The 27,064-nt window shown below is 36.5% G+C and overlaps 1 protein-coding gene across 4 annotated transcripts; it reads left to right on the top strand.

Annotated features, from left to right (window-relative positions):
• The first annotated feature begins 1,383 nt into the window (after positions 1-1,383).
• On the top strand, positions 1,384-26,963 carry LOC113043351 (tyrosine-protein kinase CSK-like). 4 transcript variants are annotated; one of them, XM_026202676.1, is made up of 13 exons: positions 1,384-1,875; positions 15,693-15,805; positions 15,929-16,042; positions 16,298-16,437; positions 20,077-20,296; positions 22,967-23,060; positions 23,170-23,235; positions 23,399-23,498; positions 23,590-23,680; positions 23,774-23,847; positions 23,926-24,121; positions 24,207-24,293; positions 25,832-26,963. In XM_026202676.1, exons 2-13 carry the CDS (start codon positions 15,791-15,793, stop codon positions 26,012-26,014), a joined length of 1,380 nt encoding a protein of 459 aa, XP_026058461.1. In that variant the 5' UTR covers positions 1,384-1,875; positions 15,693-15,790; the 3' UTR covers positions 26,015-26,963. The 4 variants fall into 4 exon arrangements, with proteins under 4 accessions (XP_026058461.1, XP_026058460.1, XP_026058463.1 ...); XM_026202675.1 differs by having other exon boundaries at positions 1,384-1,879; XM_026202678.1 differs by having other exon boundaries at positions 1,385-1,879; positions 16,325-16,437.
• Positions 26,964-27,064: the final 101 nt, after the last annotated feature.

The following is a 27,064-nucleotide window of genomic DNA, read 5'->3' as shown; positions in this document are numbered from 1 at the left end:
AAATTTGGGTTTAGAGATCATTTTTGTAAAGCCACCAGGACATTATACAGAAATAATAATAGTGTTATTAAATTAAAATTTGGAACCTCACTGAGATCCAATTTGTCACGTGGAGTAAGACAAGGCAATCCTATATCTCCATATTTATTCTTACTTGCCTCTCAGTTTTTACATTATTTTTCAGTTTCATTATTTCCACGAATAATTTGCAAGGTATCACAATTGATGATAGACAAATTATTATTAGCCAGCTGGCTGACGACACTTTATTTCTGAATGATGCCTCCCAGATCTCACTTTGGAATTTTATCCCTTATTATATTTTCTCTAAAGTTGGTGGCCTGAATTTCCTTTTACTTTGTAATTATAATTTTTTTAAAAACCCCTCTCAAACTTTCTAGTTTCCATAAGCAGATGCTCTTGGCCTAGTCATTAATATACAAACACAACTTTTTTCTGCACAGATATTATTTATGGAACAATAAGGGCATTCTTTACAGAATAAATCACTTTTCTTTGACATTTGGGTTGAAAACAATCTTTGTTTAGTTGGACAGCTTTTTAATTCACAAGGCAGACTCTACAACTACTCAGATTTCTTACAGAAATATAATATGCCTGTATCTGCTGAAGAATATATGTGTTGTTTTCAATGCCATTCCATCTGGTGTGTCTTTTCTATTGCAACTGCAAGGTATTACATTTCCATGCCCATGCACTTACACCCTGAATTTAACTGACACAATGATCAGAAATGTATGCTTTTCTATAGATCAACAAAAAATAACTATTAAATTAGAGCTCTTTTTCAGAGAGAGATAATAATGATTCCTTACATAATACCTTATTGGAATAGCATTGTAGAGAACATACCTTGGGAGAAAGTATGGACCTTGCCTCATACAGCCTATCTGCTTACCAATAAAGTGAAAGAAATAACATTTAAGTGAATTCACAAATGTTACCCAATTAAAGCCTTTCTTAGGAAATATTATAAATATAATTAAGTATCGGTACTTTGCAGAAATATCGATACCAAAAGTAGCTTCCGAGTATCGATAACTCGATACTGCAGCATCTTTGTGCACACCCCAATGCGCACATCAATATCGCGTCCATTTTCTCATGCTAAACAACGGTATTTAATGTATCTGCATTACTCTAAGGGCAATCTAATTGGTAGAAGATAATATTTATTGTTGGTAGCTACCCTGTAGATGTATCTCTTCTAGTTACAACCGCAAATATAACATAATTACTGTATTTGCAGTACTGTAAGGCGACTGAACGAATCACCCCCGAGTCGACTCGTTCTTCCCGAGTCACATTAAAGATTCGTTCAAAAAGAATGAATCGTTCAAGAACGACACATCACTTACTCATGCGCACTATGCACTGGGCTGTCTAAAGAAGTGCGTTTCCTTTTCAAATGGCATGTATGTGTGTGTGTATGTGTGTGTAAGAGACAGCTGTAGCCCCTGGGTGTGCTGCGCTTCCGTAACGCTTAAAAACTGCTCGCTCCATACTTCAGTTCAGACACAACAACAGTTGTGTTTTTAAAGCCGAGCCGTTTGTTTCCTCGCGCATTGTGTTTTTAAATTGAAGCGCATTCGTTCGCCGCTGTATTAACGGCTTTTTGGGCAATATTTGTACGCATGGACGAGTCGATCATCTTTTGTCTTTACTGATGTTAGAGGAAAGCTCCCCGGAAGATATATTTTGCCGAATGTGTGACTGACCAGTTGTTGAACGTTAACTTCTGTTGATACAATCTAACGTTAGTGGGTTTGATCCTCACATGGACTAAGTGGACAAGTCTAAAACATCTCAACTTCAAGGCATTTGGACACCAAGGGCTGATCGTCTACAGAACGCGTAGGTACTGTTATGTTTTATGCTTGTTCTTAAGCACCCATTTGCTTCTTTCACCCTTCTGCATGTCTGAGAATGAGGCGCATTGTGTTTTTGAATCTGAATGCGATGGTCTGCTTCCCAGCTGTCCAAACAAGAGCCACTTGAGGCTCCTGCATGAGACAAAACGAGTCTTTTGAGGTCCATTATGATTTGTTAATCATCTTAAAGCATGTGTGTAAGATGCATTGTAAAATGCATTGGATGGTGCACAATGGACTAGTCTGAGATGTATGGTCTCATTGTCAGTCCTGACTGGATCAGCAGTGCAGTTGCCCATCCGCATCATTCTGGGACTGTTATGTTGTCATGGTTTTGTGAGTGTTTAATAACAATATCTTAATCTGGGACTGGTCTGTAAATAACTGAAATGCGGTTTTGGAGGCATACACTCATTTTTTGGGCTGTTATGGGACACCTGGGTAGCATGATATTGTACACTTATTTACTAGTAAACATACAGCTCAGTCACTTGTAACCGAACCTAGAATGGTTACATGATATTTGAAGGGGAAAAAAATCATATGTTGAAAGGGCAGTTATTCAAATCATAGTAGAAAGGCCTCAGTGTTGTTTTTTTTTTGGTCTTCATTAATATTAATGAGATGAATTTAGAAAGGTTGAAATCCAAAGGTCACTTCCTCCTGCTAAAGAGCAGATTTTAAAGAACCAGTTCCCCAAATTGTTACTGCCATGTTTCAAACCTTGTAACTGTATGTTTTTTTTTTTTTTTTTAAAGAATATCCAGACCAATCTTGTTTTTCGGATAATGACAGTAAAAAAATGCATAAAAATACTTTTATTCTATAAAAATGGTATGAAGGGGTGTTGGTAATTTAATTTCTGTGTACCCAGGTTTTTATATATATTATATATCTAATTACTTAATATGCAGTTATATAAATAAACTTGCTAAGGCAACATTTCTCATTTTTATTTAGTTTAACGTGTGTATTAAATTATAAATCAAATGGGCCTATATTTAACTTGATAAACTACAACTGAAATAAAATGAATAAGACATATAGGCATAAATTATATAGACATATATTTCAAAATGACAAAACCACACAACCAAATGTATGAATAAGTAAATATACAAACAAAAATGGAAAATATTAATAGCTGTAACAGTATAACACTGCTTTTTAATAATGTTGGTGTTAATAGTCATTAGATCTGAAAGCTTCAGAGCATGGGGAGATTAGATTTAGATTTATAGACTTATAACAAGAAGTTGGAATATAGTACAAAAGTATTATGACTATTTTATGTCCTATTATGTCATATTTCAAAGGCACTTCTAAGGCACTTTTGGGGATTCCCAGTTCCCAAATAAATTGTCTACAATGTCCCTTTTTATATTTTTTCATCCACTAAAAAAGTGAAGTCGCCTACAGCTTTGGAACGACATGAGGTTTGAATAAATTTTGATTGAACTGTTACTTGAGTAAGATATTCCAGAATATCTCCTTTGTCATCATTATATGTGTATCTATGCCTTAATTGATTCATTCTTCGTTGCTTAAAACTGTATCAACTGGCCTTGTCGTCGCACATATGGTCGTTAAAAGCAGAGCCGCTTTTTTTGAAGAGCATCAAGACAGCACTTCCTGTTCAGTTCCTTTAATTCACATCTGCAAGAGCTCCTCCGTTGGGCTTCATTGCGTTTTGAAGTGTCTGTCAGAATCAATGTCTTTTTGTATTACTACTCGGCTCCGTAATTTGCAATGGGATTTCCCCTGCTGCTAAACTCCTGTGCTTTTCAAGCGTTTTGTGGTGTGCTGCTCGTCTCATGTGCGAGAACATTGTTTTCTTGCTTATGTTGCCAACAGTAGTCAGTTTTTTTTACCGACATATGCTATTTCCTTATTCTCATATAATGCTCAGTTTAATAGCAACACTTCCTTACAGAGCCTGACACGCGATACTGATACCGCTCATTAATGTCAAATCTCCTCGCAGTGTTATTTTGGCATTCAAACCAAGGGGACAGATACTGTCAAGCTGTGAAAATGGCCATAAATGTTGTGTTCTGTTATATTCTAAGTCTTCTGTTAGAGGATCAGACCTAAACTGAAGTGGCTCTAGTTGCATGTTTGATTGTAGAGCTCTTGTCTTGTTTATGTTGGTCGTCTCTTTGCCTCCCTACTGTCACAGTGGCTTGTCGGTAGATGACAGAGCGGTGTAATTAAGCATCAAAGGGAGCTGGAGGAGCAGCTCTGCCCAGAGGGGAGAGCGTTTGCAGGGTCAGGCTGGTGTGAGACACCCCCTGCCATGACACTGGCTGGTGTGGAGCTTAAAAAGCCTTGTGTTAACAGAACTGAAGGAAATAACTGGGTGTAATTGTGAAGGCTAATGCAATGTGACCCTCACGTTGCATTACTAAGGTCTTGTATTTGAATTTTTTATTTATATTTAATAATGTCCTATCCAATTTTGTGAGAAAATGTATCTATCTGTCTGTCTGTCTATCTAGTATTTATTATACAATACTCACTTGTCACTTAGTAGTCTGTGTGTGTGTGTGTGTCTGTGTGTGTGTGTGTGTATAGCCTATATGTGAACCTGGACCACAAAGCCAGTTTTAAGTCGGTGGGGTTTATTTTTAGCAACAGCCCAAAAACATTAATGGTTCAAAATTAGCGATATTTTTTATGCCAAAAATCATTAGGATGTTAAGTAAAGCTCATGTTCCATGAAGATTTTTTAAAATCATTATTTCCTACCGTAAATATATCAAAACTAAATTTTTTATTAGTAAAATGTATTGCTAAGAACTTTGTTTGGACAACTTAGAATTTAATTTTTTAACAGAAATTGACACTTAAGACTGGGTTTGCAGTTCAGGGTCACATATCTATATATTCAGTAAAAATATAGTGCATACATACAGTATAAAAATGTGTTATTATATTAAATAGCCATTATAGTGTGTTGTAATCTCACTTTTCTTAGTTCACATTGTTTTAATGTTCAAGAAATAAAATTAATATTTAGAATAATGTAATACTTTTTATTTGCATTAAAACAAAATATATTCAACCGTATCCTATAATTTGTAATATTTCAGAATGAAAATGGCTATTTTATCAGCCCCAACACTTTGTTCCCTGTCAACTTTGTGGGACTGCTTTGTCTTCCATCACTGTGGAATTTTGCACATGAATATTAATGACACGCTTGAGGATTTTTCTTGGTGATAAACCAATAACATCACAGTGTCAGTGTTACTGTGTAATCACAAATGCAACTGATGATTATTACTAAAATACATGTAGAACAGTTTAATGATTTTTCTTGTTGCAATTAAGTATTAGTGTTTTTACATGTTCTAAAATGAAGAAAGGCCACATGATTCAAAACTGTTAGTTAAACAAAACATATTTAAATTTTAAATGGAATGCATTTAGAATCATGGGGCAGTAATTTTATATATATAATTTATTTATTTATTTATTTATTTTATTTTTTTTGAAAGAAGTCATTTATGTTTACCATGGCAATTTTTTTATGTGTGTGTGGATTATTTGCGTTCATTTTTTTAAGAAAGCTGAGATAACATCATGGTTATATGTGTTCATTTTGGCCTTGTTACCTTCTAAGACTGGGGGGTGGTGAGCAGAATACCCGAGGTCACAATCTCTCAACCTGTTGAATCTCGCCCCAATGCACTGATAGCACAAGTTTCACAAGAAATTCACATGATGTTGCTTTTCACTTTCATTTTCATCCTTTCTTACACATTTAGCGGCACAAGGCCAATAATTACCTTTTACAAAAAGTACAATAGTGGTGCAGTGACTGTTCCAGATTGTATGATGAGCAGATTCATGTAACTATAATTCTTTTCATTGAAAGAATTCTACAGCACCACCGTGGTACTGCATTCAAAAATCTGCTACTTACCATGCTCATTATTTTGGTAATATCAGAACGATTAGTACTTCTACTCTATATCCATGTTATAACTACAGACTAAAGCAGTTTGTCCAAAGCCTTTCTGAATAACCTTCAAGAGCAGTAACGCATGAAAACGAATATATACAAATGAATGGCTGATATTGAGCATTGTTCATAGATCCACACCCTGACACATTAGCACTTCATAACTGATCTAAAAATAGAGAGCATATCTCAGCGGCCCTCCTGAACTGTACTCATTAAATGAACACGCTGAACGATGCCCCATTTGTGGCAGAAAAGGAGAATTGAAGAGCATCCAAACGTTAGGATCATACGCTGTCGCTGACCCATTGAACTATTTTGTAAGCATCCTAATAGGTCAGATGTTTTGTTAAAAGGATGTGAAGTAGATGGATTTAGGGGATGAATGGCTGTGAGGCTGGAATCCTCTATCTCCGAGCACATCACGTCTCTGTAGTCTCTCATTGAAGCTGGTTTCCTGGTTCCTCTTGTGGCCTGAAGGCAACTGTCATACCTCCCCCACCGAGTCTCACTGCTGCTCTCACACGTGCTTCACTTTGAACATGACAGCATAAATCACAGAAATCATCGTGGAAAAATATGAGGGGAAAAGTCATAGAAATTAACCTTCAACTAACTGAATCTTATATATATATTATATACACCATACTAGCAAAGCAAAAAAGTAACAGCCACAACTTTATTTCTTTATTACTAAACTTTTTTTTTTACTTAAAGTAGTACATAAGCTTCAGTCAAGTACTGAATACTTATGTCTTTTTTTTTAATGCGACAAGCTTTGCACATCAGGATTTGGCAATTATCTGCTATCCTTCTCCTCATCTCTTCACATCTCAAGTAGGGTTGGGATTAAGGATTATTTTTTAAACGATTAATCTAGCGATTATTTTTTTCGATGCATCAATTAATCTATCGAATAATTTTTCCAGACCGATTCGATTTTGATTATCTCCACATTAATTGACTACTAACAATTTATACATGTTGATTTACATATCTGAATGAAAAAAACATGAATTCCTTAACATTGCAATATATGTTTATTGCTCTTAAAATTACAAAATAAAAGACTGACTAAGAATGCATTACTTTGCACTTGTATAGAGATAGCATTCAATAAAACCTTGAAGCCTTTTAAACGTATAGCTTACTGAAACAAGCTTAATGAACACATAGGGCCTAGCTTACTGAAAAAAAGTTCTTCTTTCAGATGAAAATAACAACAACTTGATCTAGCATTCAATAAAAAAGGTCACCCAAAATACTTGTTTAGAGCAATTGAAAGAATACAGTAACCAATGTAAACATGAGGGCTTTAAGCTAATACAGAGAGTGCTTTTCCAAAAAAAATATAAAAGAAAAATTAACAGTGGGAGCCAGCAGCGTGTCATGGAGAAAAAATAAATCTCCGAATGCTCCACGTGAAACTTTGGCGTTCCGCCCTTTTTCTATCGTGTCTAATGATTTTGGTTAATATGCACGAGGGGGAGAGAGAGAGAGAAAGAGAGAGAGCAAGAGCAAGACAGCACTCGTGTAGTTTGAAGACTGTGAGTGCGCGAGCGCACGTGGCACTTTGGTGTCTCGCCCTTTTTCTATCGTGTTTAATGATTTTGATTAATATGCACAAGTGAGAGAGCGAGCAAGAAGCGCTCGTGTTGTTTGAAGATTGTGAGTGTGCGCGCAGCCGGGGTTCTCTCTCGTACGTGCCCGGTCAGGCGCAGCAGTCATTCTATTCTACATCCCTCACCGATCAAATAAGGCTTTGACAGCCGCCAAAAAAAAAAAGATCAATGCAGAAAAACCCCTGGATTGGTTATATAACGTGGGACAGTATGTTGATCCGGCCATCGCGTATATTCAGCGCACATAAGGTAAACGTTTTGAAAACATTTTTTAGAGAAATAAAAACAGGTCGACGAATCGATGCGCATATTTTGCGTCGACGTATTTTTTGCGTCGACGTCATTGATGACCTCGACGCATTGTCCCAGCCCTAATCTCAAACTCTGTCAGGTTGGATGGGGGCAGTTGTACATTTCCAGATTCCAGATTAGAAATATTTGATTGGGTTCAAGCCCCTGCTGTGGCTGGGCCAATCATGGACATTCACATTTGTCTATAAACCTTAAGATCATTGTCCTGTTGGAAGGTGATTCTTCTGCCCAGTCTGAGCTTCTGGAATCTCTGGACTGGCATTTCATTAAGGCCATCTCTGTATTTTGCTGCACTGAGCATTTCTTCTAGTCTGAGTCCTTCAGTCATGCCACTGAATAACAGCCCCACAGCATGAGGCTGCTCCCAGCACACTTTACTTTCGGGATGCTACTCTGAAGGTGCCTGGTTTCCTTCAAACATGATGCTTCGAATTGAGGTTCATCAGACCAAAGAATCATGTTTCTCAGAGTTTGAGGGTCCTTTAGGTGTTCATGTGTATTCACTAAGGAGAGGATTGCTTCTGGCCATACCAGCATAAAGCACAGATGTTGCAGAAACTCTGTTTCTTCTATCTCCACATATGATCATGGAGCTCGACTACAGTGACCATTAGGTTCTTGGTAACCACACTAACCAAAGCCATTCTCCATCAGTTGCTCAGTTTGGCCAGCTCTAGGAAGAGTCCTGGTTGTTCCAAACTTCTTCCATTAAGGATAACACAGACTACATTAGGGCTGCACGATTCATCACATGTGATTGTCGGTAAAGCTGGTTCTGTGATTAGTACTAAATGTCCATCACCTGCTTTCAAATGGAGTGGCATTTACTACACAGAGCCGTAGTTCGCTGACAAGCTACGCAATACCGCGTCATAATCGCAGATGAATCGCATGCAGTTATGAACGCGATATTGCGTAGCTTGTCAGTAAACTACGGCTCTGTATATTAAGTGCCACTCCATTTGAAAGCAGGTGATGGACATTTACTGCTAATCAGAACCAGCTTTACAGACGAGACCCGCATGACAATCACATCTGATTAATCGTGCAGCCCTAGACTACAATCTTATGTGACCCTTCAACCTTTTCTGAACTCTTCCACAGATGTGTGGTTTGATGCAAGCCTGTCTCTGAGCTATACAGGCAGATTTTTTTTTCTAAGGGGCCAGGGCTTAGTCTTTGCTCTAATATGCCTTTTCGGCTATTAGACCGTATATTAAGACGGGTGTGCCTTTCCCAATCATACCCATTCAAGTGAATTTGCCACAGGTTAACTTCACTTAAAGTGTGGTAACTAAATAAGGGTATGAAAGCTTATGCAATGAAATCAAATATTTTTATTTAAATTTGCAAATATGTTAAAAACCTGTTGTTTGCTTTGCAGACATGGGGACTTGTGACTTGGTGACTTGAACTCGAGTCGACTCGAGTCGCTATTTTTAGGACTTGAGACTTGACTCGGACTTGGTAGTTAAAGACTCGGGACTTGACTTGACTTGAGACACGATGACTTGAATGACTTGAGTGTTAATTACATCATGTTTTCAGTTTGAATATAAAATATATAAATTATTTTTTAAAATAAAGTTGATTACTCAGCTGGAGCGCAGGCTGAGAATAGCGTCGTGACTGGATCAGGACACTATCATCAGTCATGCCCTCTCTACCTTACACACACCACGCCCACTTAAATCAGATATCACATCACATCAACATGTCAGCCTGAGAGGTACCGAGGGTCATCGCTTTTGTCTTCAATAGTTCGCGCCTAAAAACGCGTGGAAAACGCTAGTCGCGCCGCTTTCTCCGTCTTTCCAAAGCGCTCGGGCAGAAGTGCTCCTGGGGCGTCTGTCATTGCTAAGCATCCATGACACGCTCTCTCTCAATGAAAACGCGGAAATTTCAGCAAAGGATAAATGGATTTGCAGCACTAAAAATCGCTCGCAGTAGCTCTGCTACTAAATTCATTTTAAAATGGCAATCCATATACAGCTATGAACAGCTGTTCCTTCATCTTAGCTGAGCTTTCAACGTTGATACGAGAAAGGATGAAGCTGATTGGTTAGTTATTGTCACATGACCTGCGGTGCGCTTGCGGCATTCTGAAAAGTTTAGATGTTGAGCGCGTTGCTTCCATTATAAGCGCGCATACCGCGCGCCTACATTGGAAATAACGAACTTGCGCGCACAAAATACGTGATGTGAACAGCCCCTAATGATCCGCTAGCAGGCCGTCAAAAAAACGCATTCCAGGGGCGGCGCTAGGGTTGGGCTAAGGGTGCATAAGCCCCGAATATTTTGTTACCTTGTCTTTCTCATAGAGCAAAACAATTAATCAGAAAAACAAATGTAGCTGCCGCGATTACCCAGTCATGACAAGTGCATATTACATACATATATATATATATATATATATATATATATATATATATATATATATATATATATATATATATATATATATATATATATATATATATATATATACACAGTACAGAATATAAATATGACGTATTTTCAGTTGTTTCATACTTTTTTGTTATGTACAGTACAGACCAAAAGTTTGGACACACCGTCTCATTCAAAGAGTTTTCTTTATTTTCATGACTATTGACTATTGTAGAGTCACACTGAAGGCATCAAGGGCTATTTGAGCAAGAAGGAGAGCGATGGGGTGCTGCACCAGATGACCTGGCCTCCACAGTTACCGTCCTGAACCCAATCGAGATGGTTTAGGGGTGAGCTGGACCGCAGACAGAAGGCAAAAGGGCCAACAAGTGCTAAGCATCTCTCAGGGAACTCCTTCAAGACTGTTGAAGACCATTTCAGGTGACTAGCTCTTGAAGCTCATCAAGAGAATGCCAAGAGTGTGCAAAGCAGTAATCAAAACAAAAAGTGGCTACTTTGAAGAACCAAGAATATTACATATTTTCGGTTGTTTCACACTTGTTTGTTATGTATATAATTCCATATATAATTCCACATGTGTTAATTCATAGTTTTGATGCCTTCAGTGTGAATCTACAATTTTCATAGTCATGAAAATAAAGAAAACTCTTTGAATGAGAAGGTGTGTCCAAACTTTTGGTCTGTACTGTACATAACAAAAAAGTATGAAACAACTGAAAATACGTCATATTTATATTCTATACTCTGAGAGAGAGAGAGTGTGTGTGAGAGAGAGAGAGAGAGAGAGAGAGAGAGAGAGAGAGAGAGAGGAGAAATGTAACAGTTTAATGTTGTATGTAAACTGTGTTTGAGAGAGAGAGAGAGAGAGAGAGAGAGAGAGAGAGAGGTGTTCAGAGAGGAGTCTGTTGGATGTTTAGTTTTATGTAAAACATTTCAAACACTGTTGGCAGAAGTGAAAAATAAATAATTTTAGGAACTTACAATTTTGTTTGATTCCATGATGTATTTTACTGAACATGAGTATTTACATTTAAATTATTTTAATTTACTGACAGTTACTTATATCTTGTCTTTTAACTTTATTAAGATCAGATTCTGCAGGTAAAATAACAATATTAAGGTGACTTGACTTGGACTTGACTTGACATAGCTTGTGACTTGACTTGACTTGACTTGCCCAAGAAAAAAAATACTTGGGACTTACTTGAGACTTGAAGGTTAAGACTTGAGACTTACTTGAGACTTGCACATGTGTGACTTGGTCCCATCTCTGTTGCTTTGTCAGTATGGTGTATGGAGTGTAGAAGTAATTTAAAGCAGTTAAACATAAGGCTTTAACGTAACAAAATGTGAAAGAAATAAAGGGGTTTGAGTACTTTCGCAAGGCACTGTGTGTGTGTGTGTGTGTGTATATATTTTGCATTTAAAAAAAAATTGAAGAAATTATTATATTGTTCATAATTTTTCACAATCTTTATTTGCTTGATTTTAAACTAATTTTGTTAATAAGAATTATTTTAACAGATCAAACATTTCTCTCTCAAAGAGGAATGTTTAAAATATTAATGTATTCTAGCAAATTATAAATTGTATTTTCAAATAATTACTTTTTTAATTTTCTAATTTACTATTATTTTTTTAATAATTACAATAATAAATAATACATTTAAAGTCAAAGATTACTCTCACGTACAGGATTTAAAAATATGAATATATTTTAATAAATTATTAATAGTAGTTTCTTCCTAATTGTTGTTGTTAATTGCAATAATAATGAGTAAAAAAAAAGATTGCTCTCATAAAGGAATCATAAATATTAACAATAACATTTGTATTAGTAGTTGTATTAGTTTATTATTTGTATTCATATTTTAAAATATTTTGTTTATATTTTTTTAATTCCTCTTTGTGACAGCAGTCTTAATTTACATTGTTTACAAATATCTTCGTTACCTTGTATACTATACTTGTATTTTATTCTTACTTATTTAAATTTAATCTTTAATCCTTATCCAGTAATAACTTAAAATAATAGGAACTGGAACAGCACTGCAAAAAAATTCTGTCATAGACTTGTTAGTGCTTAAGTTACTCAACACCTTTACTAGACACTTATATTTTTATGTGAAATTACATATAAGATTCTGAAGGATACTGGTGTCCTTAAAACCAAAATGGATTCATTTGACCCAGTCTTGATAAAACAAGGTTGGAGCATCCAGTTCTGGCAAACAAAGACACTTTTGTCGAAGTCTGTGAATAAAAGGAAAGTCTTTGGTTCTACATCATACCCTCTGGAAACGTCCGCAGTCCGTGTCATCTTCGAGCCACCAGAGTATCCTGGATTCAGTGCCAGTGAGCTGACCGCTGGCCTCCAGAAGACTGCTGCAAGTTTTCAGATACTCAAGAAATGAAAAGTTCTCTTGTGCGAGGCGTAGCCCAGCCGATGCAGTCCTTAAACGATGATATCATTTGTAACGAGGGATTTGCCAAGGCACACCCCAAAATTGTTGGTGATCACAGAAAAGCCTCATTGATTTTGATTGGTGAATGCATTCCTCTTTGAATGTCAGCCTCTTGTTTTCTAAATGAACCATTTTTTGTTTTGTTTTTGTGGTTGGGTCTTGAATGTTGCTCAGATTTGGCAGTATCCTGCTTTTTTGATGTGACACACTTATTTGTCTGTGTGCAGCAACTTTAGATGTTTTCACATGATTGCATCATTTGTTTCCCTCTGTTACGGTTGTTTAGGGTGAGCTTACTCAATAACACCATCTGGACGATTTCCACAGCTTAGTGTCAGTGCGACAGTCAAATTATTTAATGCAAGTCGAAAATATGTTACTTCAGATTTATATTACTATTTATTTTTCTAGGTGGCTGGTTAGGTGTTATGGGCAGATTCTTTGAAAATCAATGTTTATTTTTTATTTTTTACAATTTCAGATTGAGTTCTGCATCAAAAGTGTGTTGCATGAGGTTAGAGGGATTATTCAAATCTCTTCCGCAAGTATACGTGACAGAGGATTTATGTGATGATGAATATTAACAGAGACAATGTATGCCATAACAAACTACTCTAATAACGCATCTTGTAAAGCACAGGTAGCTTCAAGTAGCAAATAAGTGGATAATGAAAGGGATATTAATAACTCGTTGCTTTAATTGACTAGTGTGGTTAAGAAAGGCGGTTACTTAAATTGAAAAAAAAAAAATCTTCCTGCCACTTTTTGCAGACCACCTGTGGCAATATGTTATTGCACAGTTTATTCCACAAACTTTTTTTTTTTTTTTTGCATCTTAGTTTTGTTTTTTTATTATTACTTTGCTTTGAGGTTTGTTTGTCTTGTTTTATCTTGTTTTCTAATTTAGTGTCACATTTTGTTTTGTGTTTTTTTTTATATAGTTTTAATTTTTTGTTGTTTATTTTTGTTAAGTAGTTTTGTATTTAGTTTTGTCTTGTTTTTGTTTAGCTTTCATTTGGTCTTTTTTTGTAGTTTGATCTTTTTATTTTTATTTTTTGGTTACTTTAGCCTTAATTTTTTTAAATTGTTTTGTTTAGTTTGTATTTTGTTTTGTGTTTTCTTAAAGCGAAACACTCAATTTTATAAAAAATTTAACTTGCTCCATGTCTCATCAAGGGGTTCTTGAACTAAAAAACAAACAAAATGGTTTCATTCTGCCTTGCAAAATGAGTGCATTAAATTCTTGTACGTTTACTCAGGCATTTTGAAAAATAACAGTTCAAACTGACAAATTCGGACATATTTGAAATGGCAAGCTACTACAACGACAGTTTGTTTCCTGTCTTTAGATGATTCATGCTATTCCTATGTTTGGGGAGTATAAAATTAGGTAGTCCGAGCAGCAAGGGAAGACTGTGTTTTTAAAGGGAAGTGTGTTATATCCTCACTGTAAGGGCTTCTGTGGATTGCGCCGACGTTGGCGCCCCTTTTGCTGTATGCTGCTCCAGCCAGCACCCTTCAACCCGTAGTTCTCATCACCCACCAACGCCTGCTTGCCAATACAGGAAGACCGTTTAAGTCTCGGCAGCTCAAACAGGAAGTGACTTCATGTTGTGGAGCTTGCTGCAGCTTTCAAGCCAGAGCTAGTTTGCATTGAACAGAATGGCAGTCAGCGTTGGTTGACATATTAATGAGGTCAAGGCACAGTATCACCGCATGCTTGTGAAAATAAGGTGGGAGGATTGAACCGGTGTGAATTTCACTGTTACACACAAAGAATGATAAAAAAACTGTTGCAAATAGCTGCAAAAGGTATCAAAACCAGCGTGCACAGTCTTTGAAGTCAACAAAATGGAGCCTGTTTACTTTCTTAATGACAATTAAGCACAAATGAATGGCACCGACGAATAAAATCAAGGCCCTCATCTTATTTTCATTGAAATACATCACATTACAAAACAAAATAGGTTGCGGATGCTGTTTCATGTTGACTTTTTAAGCTCTTTTTCTGTTTAAGAATATATAACTTGTTAGAGTTCCACTTCTAATGTAGAGCAGAAATGTTTCAGGTAAATTTGGTATCTGCTTCCAGGTGCAGCATAATTCCCGTAAGAATTCGTCCCTAACTGCCTGCTAATTTGTTCCCATGAGAGTGTTGCGTGACGATGGCAGACTTGCAGGTGGCAAGTTCAGTTCAGAAGTTTCTTCTCCCTACAAAACTTGTCATAGTGGATAGAAAGGAATAATAACTTCACGTTGATTCACATTGCTCATCGCCATGAAAGTGAAAAGTGTTTTTTTTTTTACTTCTCATTTCTGCTTTCTGCTGTTCTCAATTCTCAAGCTGTGGTGCGAGTTCGTTTTTTCCATAGTAATATATTTTTATTTGTGGAACAGCACAGTTTTATTTAACCTCGTGTTAACAAGAAGAAACCAAGTCTCATAGCCAGATCTTTGAGTAAATGGCACTAGATCTAATTTAGTGGCCGCTTGGACCAGAAGAATCAGACTGAAAAAGAATAACTAGTATTTAGTTTATTTAATTTCACATATTGAAGTATAAATAATTGCAATTTGTGCATTTGTGATTTATGGCCTATGTAGAGCTTCTGAGTATCTAAAAGATGTCAGTTATTGGCCATATATTCATCAGTACATTTAGCATTAATTAGAGGCTTTTCCAAGTCTAAAGGGTGTGATGGCCTCTGCTCACGCTGAATATTTAACAGGCTTTTTGCAAGCCTGCTTGCTGCTCAGCCCTTCTTCCTGTCTGAGGCATCGGAAAATCTACAGCCGCCACTTCCCTTTTGAAAGTGTGTGTGCTTGAACAGTGTTTGCGGACATGCTTGGTAAATCTAACTTTGAGTCATTGCTAAAGATAATTTTCTGTATCTGTATTACTTTTCAGGATTTAGCATTGAAGCACTTGTTTAGTGTTTTTCATGTTATTTGAGTGTTTCATTAAATAGTTTTGTTGTTTTAATTTAAAGTGCATCCACTAATTTCTTCTTATTTTTATTTGCAGATCTTTGGCCAGTTCTGGCTGCAGCTGTACACCTCAGACTCAGCTCTGATGTTACCGGCTGAAACGGGTCGACTGTGAGAGGACGACTTCCCTCAGTTATGTCTACCTTTGAGGTAACACTGAACTTGAAATGATGCCATTTGGCTATAATATGAATTATGGCTTATTTTTATTTATACAGCATCCTGTGTTTGTACATCAATGGCTTTTCCTTATATTCCCATTCCTCTCTCTAGACAATCTGGCCTCCCGGCACCGAGTGTGTAGCCAGGTACAACTTCCCTGGGACGGCCGACCAGGACTTGCCCATGTGCAAAGGAGATGTCCTTACTATAATTGGAGTAACTAAGGTAAATTTCTAAAATGAATGATAGACATTTTAAAGAGAAAGACTATAATAAATGTGCTATTCAATACCTTTTTGTGAAAAACGGACTGAAATCCATGTCAGTAGTTTTTAAAATTGATTTCCACTCCATTGAAAGGTGCAGCATGAACATCCTGCTAAATATCTATTCTGTGGTTTACATAAGAAACTGTCATATATGGGTTCGGAGCAACATATGACAAAATACATTTACATTTTTGGGCACCCATTACTTTAGAATTTGTCTGCTGGTGCTTCCTTCCAGGATCCAAACTGGTACAAAGCGAAAAACGCAGCAGGACGAGAGGGTATAATACCAGCAAACTATGTTCAGAAGAGAGAAGGAGTGAAATCAGGCAGTAAACTGAGCCTTATGCCGTAAGTACATAGTTTATTTGCATGCACTTATTTTTTGAGATATACACAAGACGTTTTTTCTTCACTGATCCTCACTTGAACTACGATAAGAGAGAGTGTTTGTGTGCATGCCATATTTAGCATGTGTCGCTGATATAATCACAGATCACCTACTGCCGTATATCTGTAATAATACACAGATGTCTTCCTGTGTTCCGGTCCACCACAATAACCCAAGGACTCATTTGAATCAGCTTGCTGTTTAAAATAGAAGGAGAAATCAGACAGTTATACAAATAGCAGTACTCAGAGAAGTAGAAAAAAGTCCATCTCTCAGCATATGATATGCAAAGGCCAGAGACATGCAACACGATTAGGGTTCGGTTGTAAAAGAGCATGCGATATTCTTCAGTTACTTGCAGCTTTTAGAAGAAACAATGGATATAATGACGCTGTCATCTCAGTTTATTCAGCGTGGAAATGCAGCATCAAGTGAATCCTTCAAACCTGATGTATGGGACCTGGATGTCTGCTTTGAGCCATGTGTAATGGAAGGTTTTGTTTTAGATGTGTAGCAGATTATGACGGTAGCAGTCGTTTTTATGTCGTCTAGTGCACAGCTTTGGTTTATTTTCGATGCTGTGTATGTATATGTGTGGGTAATTGGGAGATACAGATTGGATGTTTGTCATGCCAGGGAAGCCACAGAAGGGCCAGGCAAGGCCAGCGCTTCTTTTGGAAGCCTGTAATTTAGCTTCCTTTTCTCAGTCTTCTGCACAATATTACAGTATGTATCGGAATCAGAGTTTCTCACTAAATCTTCCTGATAGCTGGTCTTAATATATACTAAACAAGACAATACCATTCAGAGTGCTTCATTAAAAACTTCTAAAGCATTTGACTGATTCAAATGGATAACTTTCCTGAGACTTTTTGACTGATTCATTAAAAGAACTGGCTCATTAGAGTCATTTATGAATCTGAATACAGTGACTGAATTCATACTGTATTAGATTGAATTAATACAATTCACATCTGAGATAAACTACAATTAGAAACAAAACAATGCTATTTTGACACATTTTTCGGACACATTTTAATGTTACCATTACAACAGCAGTTTTTTGTTTTTAGCATGTTTCAAAGTGTTAACTCACAAGTTCACAAGTCTTTTTCACTTAATTCTCTTAAAGAAACAGCTAATAAGAGTCATTATTTTGTGAACTGGACTACATTTATTCATTTAGTATTCATCCAAACCAAGTTTCAAATGAGGAGCATCACAGGCAATTAGATGATTTCAAATTAAAAAATGTTTTTAATTTCTTTCATTTCAAACTGCATTTATACAAAAAATGCTGTATGATTTTTGTAGCATATATTACGTTTTCTACATAAAATACCAAGTATCTCAACAGATGACTTGAATAGCTCTATTTGGAAAAGAAGAAAAAAACATCAATGACCGGGTGGATTTTATAGGCGAGTAAATCAGCATAGAAATTAAGCTAATTGCAAGCATAGACAAATTTAATAGAACAAAGATACAAATAAAATAATAAATGGTTATATATATTATATAAGTAAATCGTAAGTCAGTATTCAGGTACAAAAAATGTAATGATCAAATGTAAAATAACACAGCATAGTCTTCACTGTATAAATAAAATTCAACAAAATTTGTTAAAGCTAAAAAAGTGATTTATCTCTCCGTTTTGATTAATGTTAACATTAAATTGGACTAATCTACTGTTACACATCCATTTTCTTTTTCAATTGTTTACCTTCATCTAAGCCATAAGCAAATGTGTTTACAAGGATCCTTGCAGAGACATGCATTTTGACATAGTTGTGAACAGAATTCAGTGTTCACGTGCATCTGCGTGGCTCTCACCGTGTCTACACCGGATGCAAGCGGCACGGCGCAACGTGACGAAACACTGTAGAAGCCATTATATGATGCTGTCTGACAACACTGGATGCAGCGCATAACGACAACTCCCCGACAGCAAACTGATGACGATCAGTGTGCTTAACATCGCACATCCTGCGATGTGACTATCGTGGATGCGCACATTGCGATATAGATGCTGAAACAATATATCGTCCAGCTCTAAGGTGTTTTTATGATTCAAAGCGGAACACTGATTAAAAATTATAACTTGTGGGTTCATGAGCCTTTCTTACTAATCCATTAAAAGAACTCTCTTAGAGTCTCTTAAAGTCCCCCTGAGGTCAAAAATTTTATCCCTTAAAACAACATCAACATGACGTATTTAAATGTTTTTTTTCTTGTGAGAATAATTTTGTAATGCCTTAAAATAACTTGAATGTAACTCTACACCCTTGCCTCATTTACTATATGCAGATCTATGAATATGCAAATTAGCCCAGCCTCCACTCAGTCACACCAGCCAGAGCCTCCTGATCCACAGATAATGACTGATAAAACAACTACAGTGGATACTGTAACAGTTGTTAACGTGAATTACTTGACGATGTTGTGAAGACTCGAATCCAGCCAAGTTTGTGATTGAAGTCAAGTCTTTATTGTCAGTTCTTCCACATGTACAGTACATACATACAGAGAATCGAAATTGCGTTTCTCTCAGACCCTCGGTGTATACAGATAACACAAACAGTAGAGCCTAAAAATCTAGATCAAATATAAAATACAAGATATAGCTATACAGTAAGGGAATGTAAGAATGACATATAATAAAATTTAATTAAAAATAAAGTTAAATAAAGCAGCGCAAGGCACATGGCAGAGTGAGCAGACCAATGCTGCATGAAGTGACTGGTGCATGTCATCGTATGTCAGTGGTGGGATGGTGCCTGGGGCAGAGGAGGGATGGGGGGGGGGTCAAATTCGGGAGCGAGATCAGCTTCCTTACAGGCCTGATGGATGAAGCTGTCCTTCAGTCTGCTGGTCCTGGCCTGGAGACTCCGCAGTCTCCTCCCTGATGGCAGCAGGCTGAAGAAGCTGTGTGAAAGGTGGGTGGGATCACCTGCAATGCAGAGTGCAATGCATTCCAATTCACGCCCGCGAGCATATGTGAGTGAAGTGCGGACGCCATTGAGGGAAGATGCGGGTCTGACCCCGGGCTACTTTTACACTGTTGCCAGGGGTTATTCTTCAAGTTAGTGGTTCCAAATACAAATAAATTTGCAGTTACAGCACATGCCATCACGAAAATAGTGAAAATATCAACAGCTGGCGAAACCTCTACAGAAAAATATGCCTTTGGGAAACTAAAGTTTTACGGAGAAAATACGAGCTAAGGTGTTGATTTAATATATTGGATCACTGTTTGTCTAAAAGCATATTAAAAACACCATATAGACAAATAAAAAACTTGATTTTCACTAAAGCGGGTAGCAAACACTTTTATCCAAACATCACAAGCAGTTTGTTTTCATTAAAAAAAAAGTATCTCTGGCCTTTTCAACTTGTAATGAATCGGTGTGTTAGACCGATGCAAAACTAAAACTTCTTGGTTCCTGGGTATTTCTGACTGATTCATTAAATGAACTCGCTCATAAGACTGACTGAAAACTATTATTCATCAGACCACAGCAACACAAAATATGCTTTGATATGACGGTATGTAAATGATGAACAGAGCAAACACATGTCTTTTATCTGTGGTCACTCAGATGGTTCCATGGAAAGATCACACGCGACCAAGCCGAGAGGCTGCTTTACCCCCCAGAGACTGGCCTCTTCCTGGTGCGTGAGAGCACCAACTACCCTGGCGACTACACCCTGTGTGTCAGCTGCGATGGCAAGGTGGAGCATTACCGCATCATCTACCACAACGGCAAACTGTCCATCGATGAGGAGGAGTACTTTGAAAACCTCATGCAGCTCATGGAGGTGAGGGTTACTGGCTAAGTCCTGGTTTAAGTTTAAGTTGTTGTTTTCGTAGAAAACAGTTCTATTTATGGTCTTATAGATGACAATCACACTCCAAAGTTAGCCCAGTGGGTTGTGAAACCAACAGGCTTCTTCCTGATGTCCTCTAACCGCCTCGTCAACATTTTCAAATTGATCGCCACACGCAGATACAAGAATAGCCTTATCAGGAAGTCAGTCCACATCAGACGCGCTGGATACAGAGATGGAGCAAGCTTTTATGATAGACTCCAGGAAACAATTTTTTACACGCACACCTTGTGCCTTGAGGTCAAAGGTTCAGTCCAGTCTTGCTGGAGGAAGTAACACTGCTAAATAAGAGCTTGATCAACTTGTTGAATGTCACACTGACTGACAGAACATCCCTCATGTATTTATTTACCATTGTATTTACATGAAACCGTTTGCAGCATCCTTCAGAGAAAGCTAAATGACATGGTATTTCTTCTGAATTATATTTATTTATAGAATGTTTATATATGCAGATGATACCCGGACCACAAAACCAGTAATAAGGGTAAATTTTTTTAAACTGAGATTTATATGTCACCTAGTAGCTGTCTTTCGTATTTTAGGAGACGATCATCATAAGAGGATCATTATATTTTTGGGTCCTTGACATGAGAAAGTTTAAAAACCCATTATAACGTAATGATGATATATTCAAATCTTCTTAGGCAAGCAAGCACCACTTAAATTTTCATGTGCAAATCCACTTTGGCAGCCAACATACAAGCTTTTTATTGGGTGCCAGTGTTGCTATGTGGTTGCTAAGGTGTTCTGAGTGGTTTTAGCGTGTTGCTGTGCAGATCATAGGGGGTTCTGGGTGGCGGCTTACTGGCACAAATCAGAAGAGCCCATTTTTCATATTCTGGGCAGTGCACAACTTTTGTCAAACAGGCCTCGTCATTTGAGATGAATTCAAGCATGTACCCTGATGAGAGCCCTTCTAATGAAAAGAGAGGCTTAAAAAGAACAGATTTTACATAGATGTAGGATGTAAATGACTGATTTGTATAATTTTACATATCTTTTTTTTTTCACTGTCCATTGGCCTCATTTGGGATGGTCTGTTTGATTAACCAGTGATCTGCTCTCAGTTAGGTGTCAATGGTTCTGCTTTGGTTATTTTCGATTGGGGTCTGGGTGACTTCAGCTGGGTTCCTCAAGTCTCTCCTCACCCATTCTATGACAGAATTCCACACATTCTTTAGTGTAATTTTGGCTACAGTCGCCCTCTCTCTCTTTCTCCCACCCTCATAACCTCAGCTGAACAGTTGTGCTCTTTCTAAAGAAGTGGACGAGTCTTAAACGGTCTACAATAAGCCTTTATGTTCATAGTGATTAAATTACTGCAGATGATATTCTAACCACAATCCACTCGATAAAAATTTCTCAGTGGAGAGATATTCAAAAAAAGAAAAAAAAAAAAAAAGAAAAAAGCTGTAAATGGATACTGTCCACTGTCATCTGTAATGGCTCATTATGGCAGCGTTAAATGTAACCAATAAAAAAAAAAATTACATTTATTCAGAAAGGATGCGTTGAAATTATCAAAAGTGACCGTAAAGACATTTATAAAATTACAAAATATTTCTATTTCAAATAAATGCACTTTTGAACTTTCTATCTATCAAACAATACTGGAAAAAAAATTATCATCGTTTCCACAAATATATTAAGCAGTGCAGTTGTTTTCAATATTGAAACGAAATGCTTCTTCAGTAGCAAAAATCTGCATATTAGAATGATTTCTATCATGTGACGCTGACTGGAGTGATCATGCTGAAATGTTAAAATTTTATCATATTAGTGTTTTTATTTTATGTTTGGTCAAATACATGGAGCCTCTGTGACATATTTTTTTTTGAAAGATTTATTTTTATTTACCGACCCCAAAATTTCGAACATTACATAAAACATTTAACAATCTTGTCATTTATGATGGTTAGTAACTTTAGAAACTCAGGTCTGTTACCGTGCTCATTTTTGTTTGTCAGGGAAATGATCAATACGTCCAAGAATGAGCGCAGTTTTTGGAGTTTAGACATGCAAATGTGTTGTTATTTTGAGCGCGCGTGTAACAGCGGCGCAGTTCCTGGAACAGTCGATAACGAGGAAGTGACAAAGAGGAAACGAGAGCAGGTTCCAGATCATTGCAACCGCCCAATCGATTAGTACCACGCCGCAAGGCCTTCACGGTTATAGCTTCCAGACACACAGAATCAGAAACACGTATTTCAGCACCGAAATGATAAGAATCTAGTCGCCTGTGTGGACTTGTTCATCTGAGGAGAGGAAGCGCTATCAATAATAGAACAGGCGTGATACAACGACGACCTCTGCTGGCCATTACCGTTTACTGCGTTAAAATGTGCTTGTCTTAAATTGTTTTGAAAGCTAACAAAACATTATATTTCACGAGTTCTTGCCTATTTAAATAGCACGTTGAAATCTAATTTATCTTAAGTCGTAAAGTGCACTTATTTGCGTCTTGATTTGCATAATTCAGTCAAATGTTCATTTGTTTGAATTTAATGTTTCATGGTATTTACATGCACATTTTACCATTATACTACCATGGTATATCGTTTGTAAATGAGCTTAATTTGCTTTTGTGTGTTTTAACAGCACTACACTAATGATGCAGATGGACTTTGTACCAGACTTATCAAACCTAAACTCATGGAGGGGACTGTGGCGGCCCAGGATGAGTTCTCCAGAAGTAAGATACATGAATTTGTTAATTCATAGAGAACTAAATTGCTGTATGGCTTCAGGGTTTGTTTAATAAAAGATATTTGAATAGGATGATTAATCTTGCTTCTCCACAGGTGGCTGGGCTCTGAATAGGAAAGAACTGAAGCTCATCCAGACTATCGGAAAGGGAGAGTTTGGAGGTATGGATACTTTTTTTGTTAAGGAATAACATCTAGAGTTCAGGGCCCAGATTTGACATCGTTCCGCTTACAAAAAAGAACACACTTTTATTAATAACACCATAAACTACTCCGGCAGCCTTACTTGCAAGTGTTAGAAAAATCTGCTCTGTTTGGTTCTTAGATGTGATGGTGGGAGACTACAGAGGCAAGAAAGTAGCGGTGAAGTGCATCAAACATGACGCAACAGCGCAGGCCTTCGTTGCAGAGGCTTCTGTCATGACGTACGTCCTCCCCGATTGACAGAGAATACAAAATAATAAGGATTTTTATGTTTTTATATTGAATTTTAAATATTCACATTGAATGTTACAGGCAACTACGACACAATAACTTGGTACAGCTGCTGGGGGTGATCGTGGAAGAGAAGGGCAGCCTCTTTATCGTCACCGAGTATATGTCCAAGGTCAGTGAGTGATGTTGGACTGGACGTATACATTTAATCTTGTCTTTAAATCATATAAATCAGTATTGGAATGTCTTCATTTCTTTTTTTCAGGGTAGTCTAGTGGACTATCTGCGCTCCAGAGGCCGTAGTGTTATTGGTGGAGATCGTTTGATCAATTTCTCAATGTGCGTTTTCTTTTTATCACATCTTTTATTGTGTTTTTCCAGCTAAATGAATCATTTTTCAATGATTTTCTTTTGTAGGGATGTCTGCAAGGCGATGGAATATCTCGAGGCCAATAACTTTGTGCACAGGGATCTGGCAGCTCGTAATGTTTTAGTGTCAGAAGACAACATGGCAAAAGTCAGCGACTTTGGCCTCACCAAGGAAGCATCATCTACTCAAGATACAGCCAAACTGCCTGTTAAGTGGACTGCCCCTGAGGCCTTAAGGGAGAAGGTATGTCTTCGGCTTTTGTTTGAATATGTTTAGAGACGATCCTCTTTGTCTCTTTTTTTAATTTCTCCCTGTCTGTCTGAAACAGGCGTTTTCCACTAAGTCAGATGTATGGAGTTATGGCATCTTACTGTGGGAGATCTATTCCTTTGGTCGGGTACCTTATCCAAGAATTGTAAGTCTCTTCAAAACATCACAATTATTATTATTATTATTTTATAATATTTTTGTATTATTAGTTGTTGTTCATAAATACAGTTCGTATTTCTTTCACCTAGTTAAAATTAGAACTACTAAAATAAATAGAATATAATAATCAGTACATTTTAATCCAAATTCTATACACCTCAAAACAGAAACATGTCGTATAAAGTCAATTATTATTATTATTATTATTATTATAGTTTTATTAAAGATTGAAATGCATGCAAGGTCAAAAAACACTTTCATTGTCTTATAATATGCATTTATTTTTTCCTTAGTTGCTCAATGACTCCCAAACGATTCACTCAATGTTTCCATTTTTCCAAACTCCTCTTTTACGTGACTCTTATCTGCGTTGATTAGTCCGATTGATCTCATTTTAATTTTATCTTGCCTGTAATGACTGATAAAGCAGCGTTTGTGAGCGCTGAGCTGCTTTGTCTACTGCCTTACCTGGAAAAAAAAAACTATTTTTACCGCTTCAAAATCGCATCTAGTTGCAAAGAATGAATTTGCATTTTCATTCAGATCAAGTGAAAAGACCATCATGTGGGCGAGCAATATTCTAATGATTCATGTTGACGTTAACATGAAACGGCTTGGGATTCTTTTAAAATCGACTCGTTTTAATGATTCTACTCTTGAGTCGACTCTTTCTTTTGAGAGACAATAACTTTATACATGGTACACTTTCAGATTTCAAACTTTCCAGGATGTTTTCATTCACTTAGAGCGGTGTTACACACTGCTTGAAAGGTAATTAAAAAAAAATCCATAATAAGGGCGCTTTAAATTTACATTAAATAGTTACGAATTAAAGTAGATGGTAATATAATACATGCAATACACAAAAAAAGAAGCATGGCCAATAAAAATATTGTAATAGTAAAGTAGTTTTTAAAATTATTATTATTTTATTATTAATATTACTGTTGTTGTATAAGAAGAATAATCTAATATAAAGTAAAATAGTATATTAAAATCTATAATAATATATATTTTTTAAGCTAATAGGTCATCTTATAGCAAAAACTTGACCAATAAGAGATACATTTGTAATTGTTACTTTACATAATAACAACAGCAGTAGTAATAATAATAATAATAATGTAATTTAAAATAAAATAACTAAAAATAGGATATTAATACTCAAGTTGAAATAAGAAGTAAAAAATATTACATAAAATACATTTGTGATCATTTTTATATATTTTTATATAATTGATACTATTATTATTAGTAGTAGTACTATTCAAATTTTACTGTAAATCATCAAATGTAAATTTAAAATACTCTTAAAAAAAGAATAATTGGCATATTATAATTAATGCATTTTGTAATGTTATTTCTATGTGAATTCAAAAAATATATATATTGAAGTGTTTCACAAGATTTCTGAACATAACACATTATGCCTACAATTGTAGTATCAAGGCAGATTGTACCAGTAGAGGACACATTTGTGCTAAGTTGTGGTGTCCTTCATCCTCTGCTCTGTTCTCTGTTCAGCCTCTGAAGGAAGTTGTCCCACGCGTAGAGAAGGGTTACAAGATGGACGCCCCAGACGGCTGCCCGGCGGTGGTGTATGACATGATGAAGCTGTGCTGGACTCTGGACCCTGTGCAGCGTCCCAGCTTCAGAGAACTGAGTCAGAAACTTCAAGATATCATAGCCAATGAGCTTTACCGATAAAAGACAAAAACTAAAGGAAAAAAAAAACAGAGGAAGACCTTCACGGGACCATTCTCTTACAGTCTGACCAAAATCTACTCCTAAAGCAGTGGACTTGGAAAAACATCAGCCGAATTTGTGCACTCTTTTTTTCTACTTTGCATCGCTTTCATGGCTTGATTTTCTTAATTTTGGGGAGGCTGGCCTTCTCTACAACAACAACTCACCTCTTTTTGATTTAGAAGATCTTCAGCCTCCTTTGATATTTCCTCATACGCTCCCTTATTTTGGGCTTCTGATTAGTATATTCTGCAAAAATATATATATATAAAAAAGAAAGACAAATCAGCTAATATCATCAGACAATAAAAATCACAAGAAATGCTATATAACGGCACCCATAAGGCTGGTTGTCTTGAAAATCGTATAACCAAGAACAATAATTGGCACTTAGGGAGACCGTATGCTCATCCCAAACTGTTATCCGTTTCATTAGCCAGTGAAATCCACCAGAGAATCTTTCTTCCATTTCACAGTGCCTTTATGCCAGAAGTCAGTTTTTTTTTATATTTTTATATGTTGTTAAGAAGCGCTTGAATTTCCTGCTGTCTTGCTCATCTTTTCAAACATGCATCAGTCTGAGCCTCAAAACTAGAAAAGATGAATATAAACATTGTGGGCCTTTAAAAAGAGATGTGGCTTGTGTGGAAGAGACAGATTGCTTTAAAAAATTGCTTTAAAGAAAAAAAAAACCTTAATAAAACTGAGAAATGTTACAAAAAGTCAATACAGATTTGAGAAATATTTGTGATGTATGTTGACTTTTGTGAAGGACCTAATTTTATCTTCGTACTTTTCATATTTTTTTTCTTTGCTGCCATATTTCATAAAAAAAATTCATTCCACCTGACCAGTTTGATAAAAATGAAAGATAAAGACAAAAAATAAATAAAAAGGCTGCCAAAAAGCATTGAATGTGTGTTTGTGCGTTTAAATGTAACTGTACTGTTTTTCATTTTAAAGGTCAGTCAGGGAAGCTCTGAATGCACCCAGAGAGGAAACGCTTCTGCC

The sequence above is a fragment of the Carassius auratus genome, chromosome 25, assembly GCF_003368295.1.
Source record: "Carassius auratus strain Wakin chromosome 25, ASM336829v1, whole genome shotgun sequence".
NCBI classification, from domain to species: domain Eukaryota; kingdom Metazoa; phylum Chordata; class Actinopteri; order Cypriniformes; family Cyprinidae; genus Carassius; species Carassius auratus.
This window is presented reverse-complemented; position numbering and strand designations above follow the sequence as displayed.

What these genes read in the sequence shown, in the direction of transcription:
- LOC113043351 (XM_026202676.1), top strand. An exon ending in CTATAATTGGAGTAACTAAG is followed by an intron (nt 16,043 to 16,297) that starts GTAAATTTCTAA and finishes CCATTACTTTAG; the next exon opens with AATTTGTCTGCTGGTGCTTC. An exon ending in CTGAGGCCTTAAGGGAGAAG is followed by an intron (nt 24,122 to 24,206) that starts GTATGTCTTCGG and finishes TGTCTGAAACAG; the next exon opens with GCGTTTTCCACTAAGTCAGA.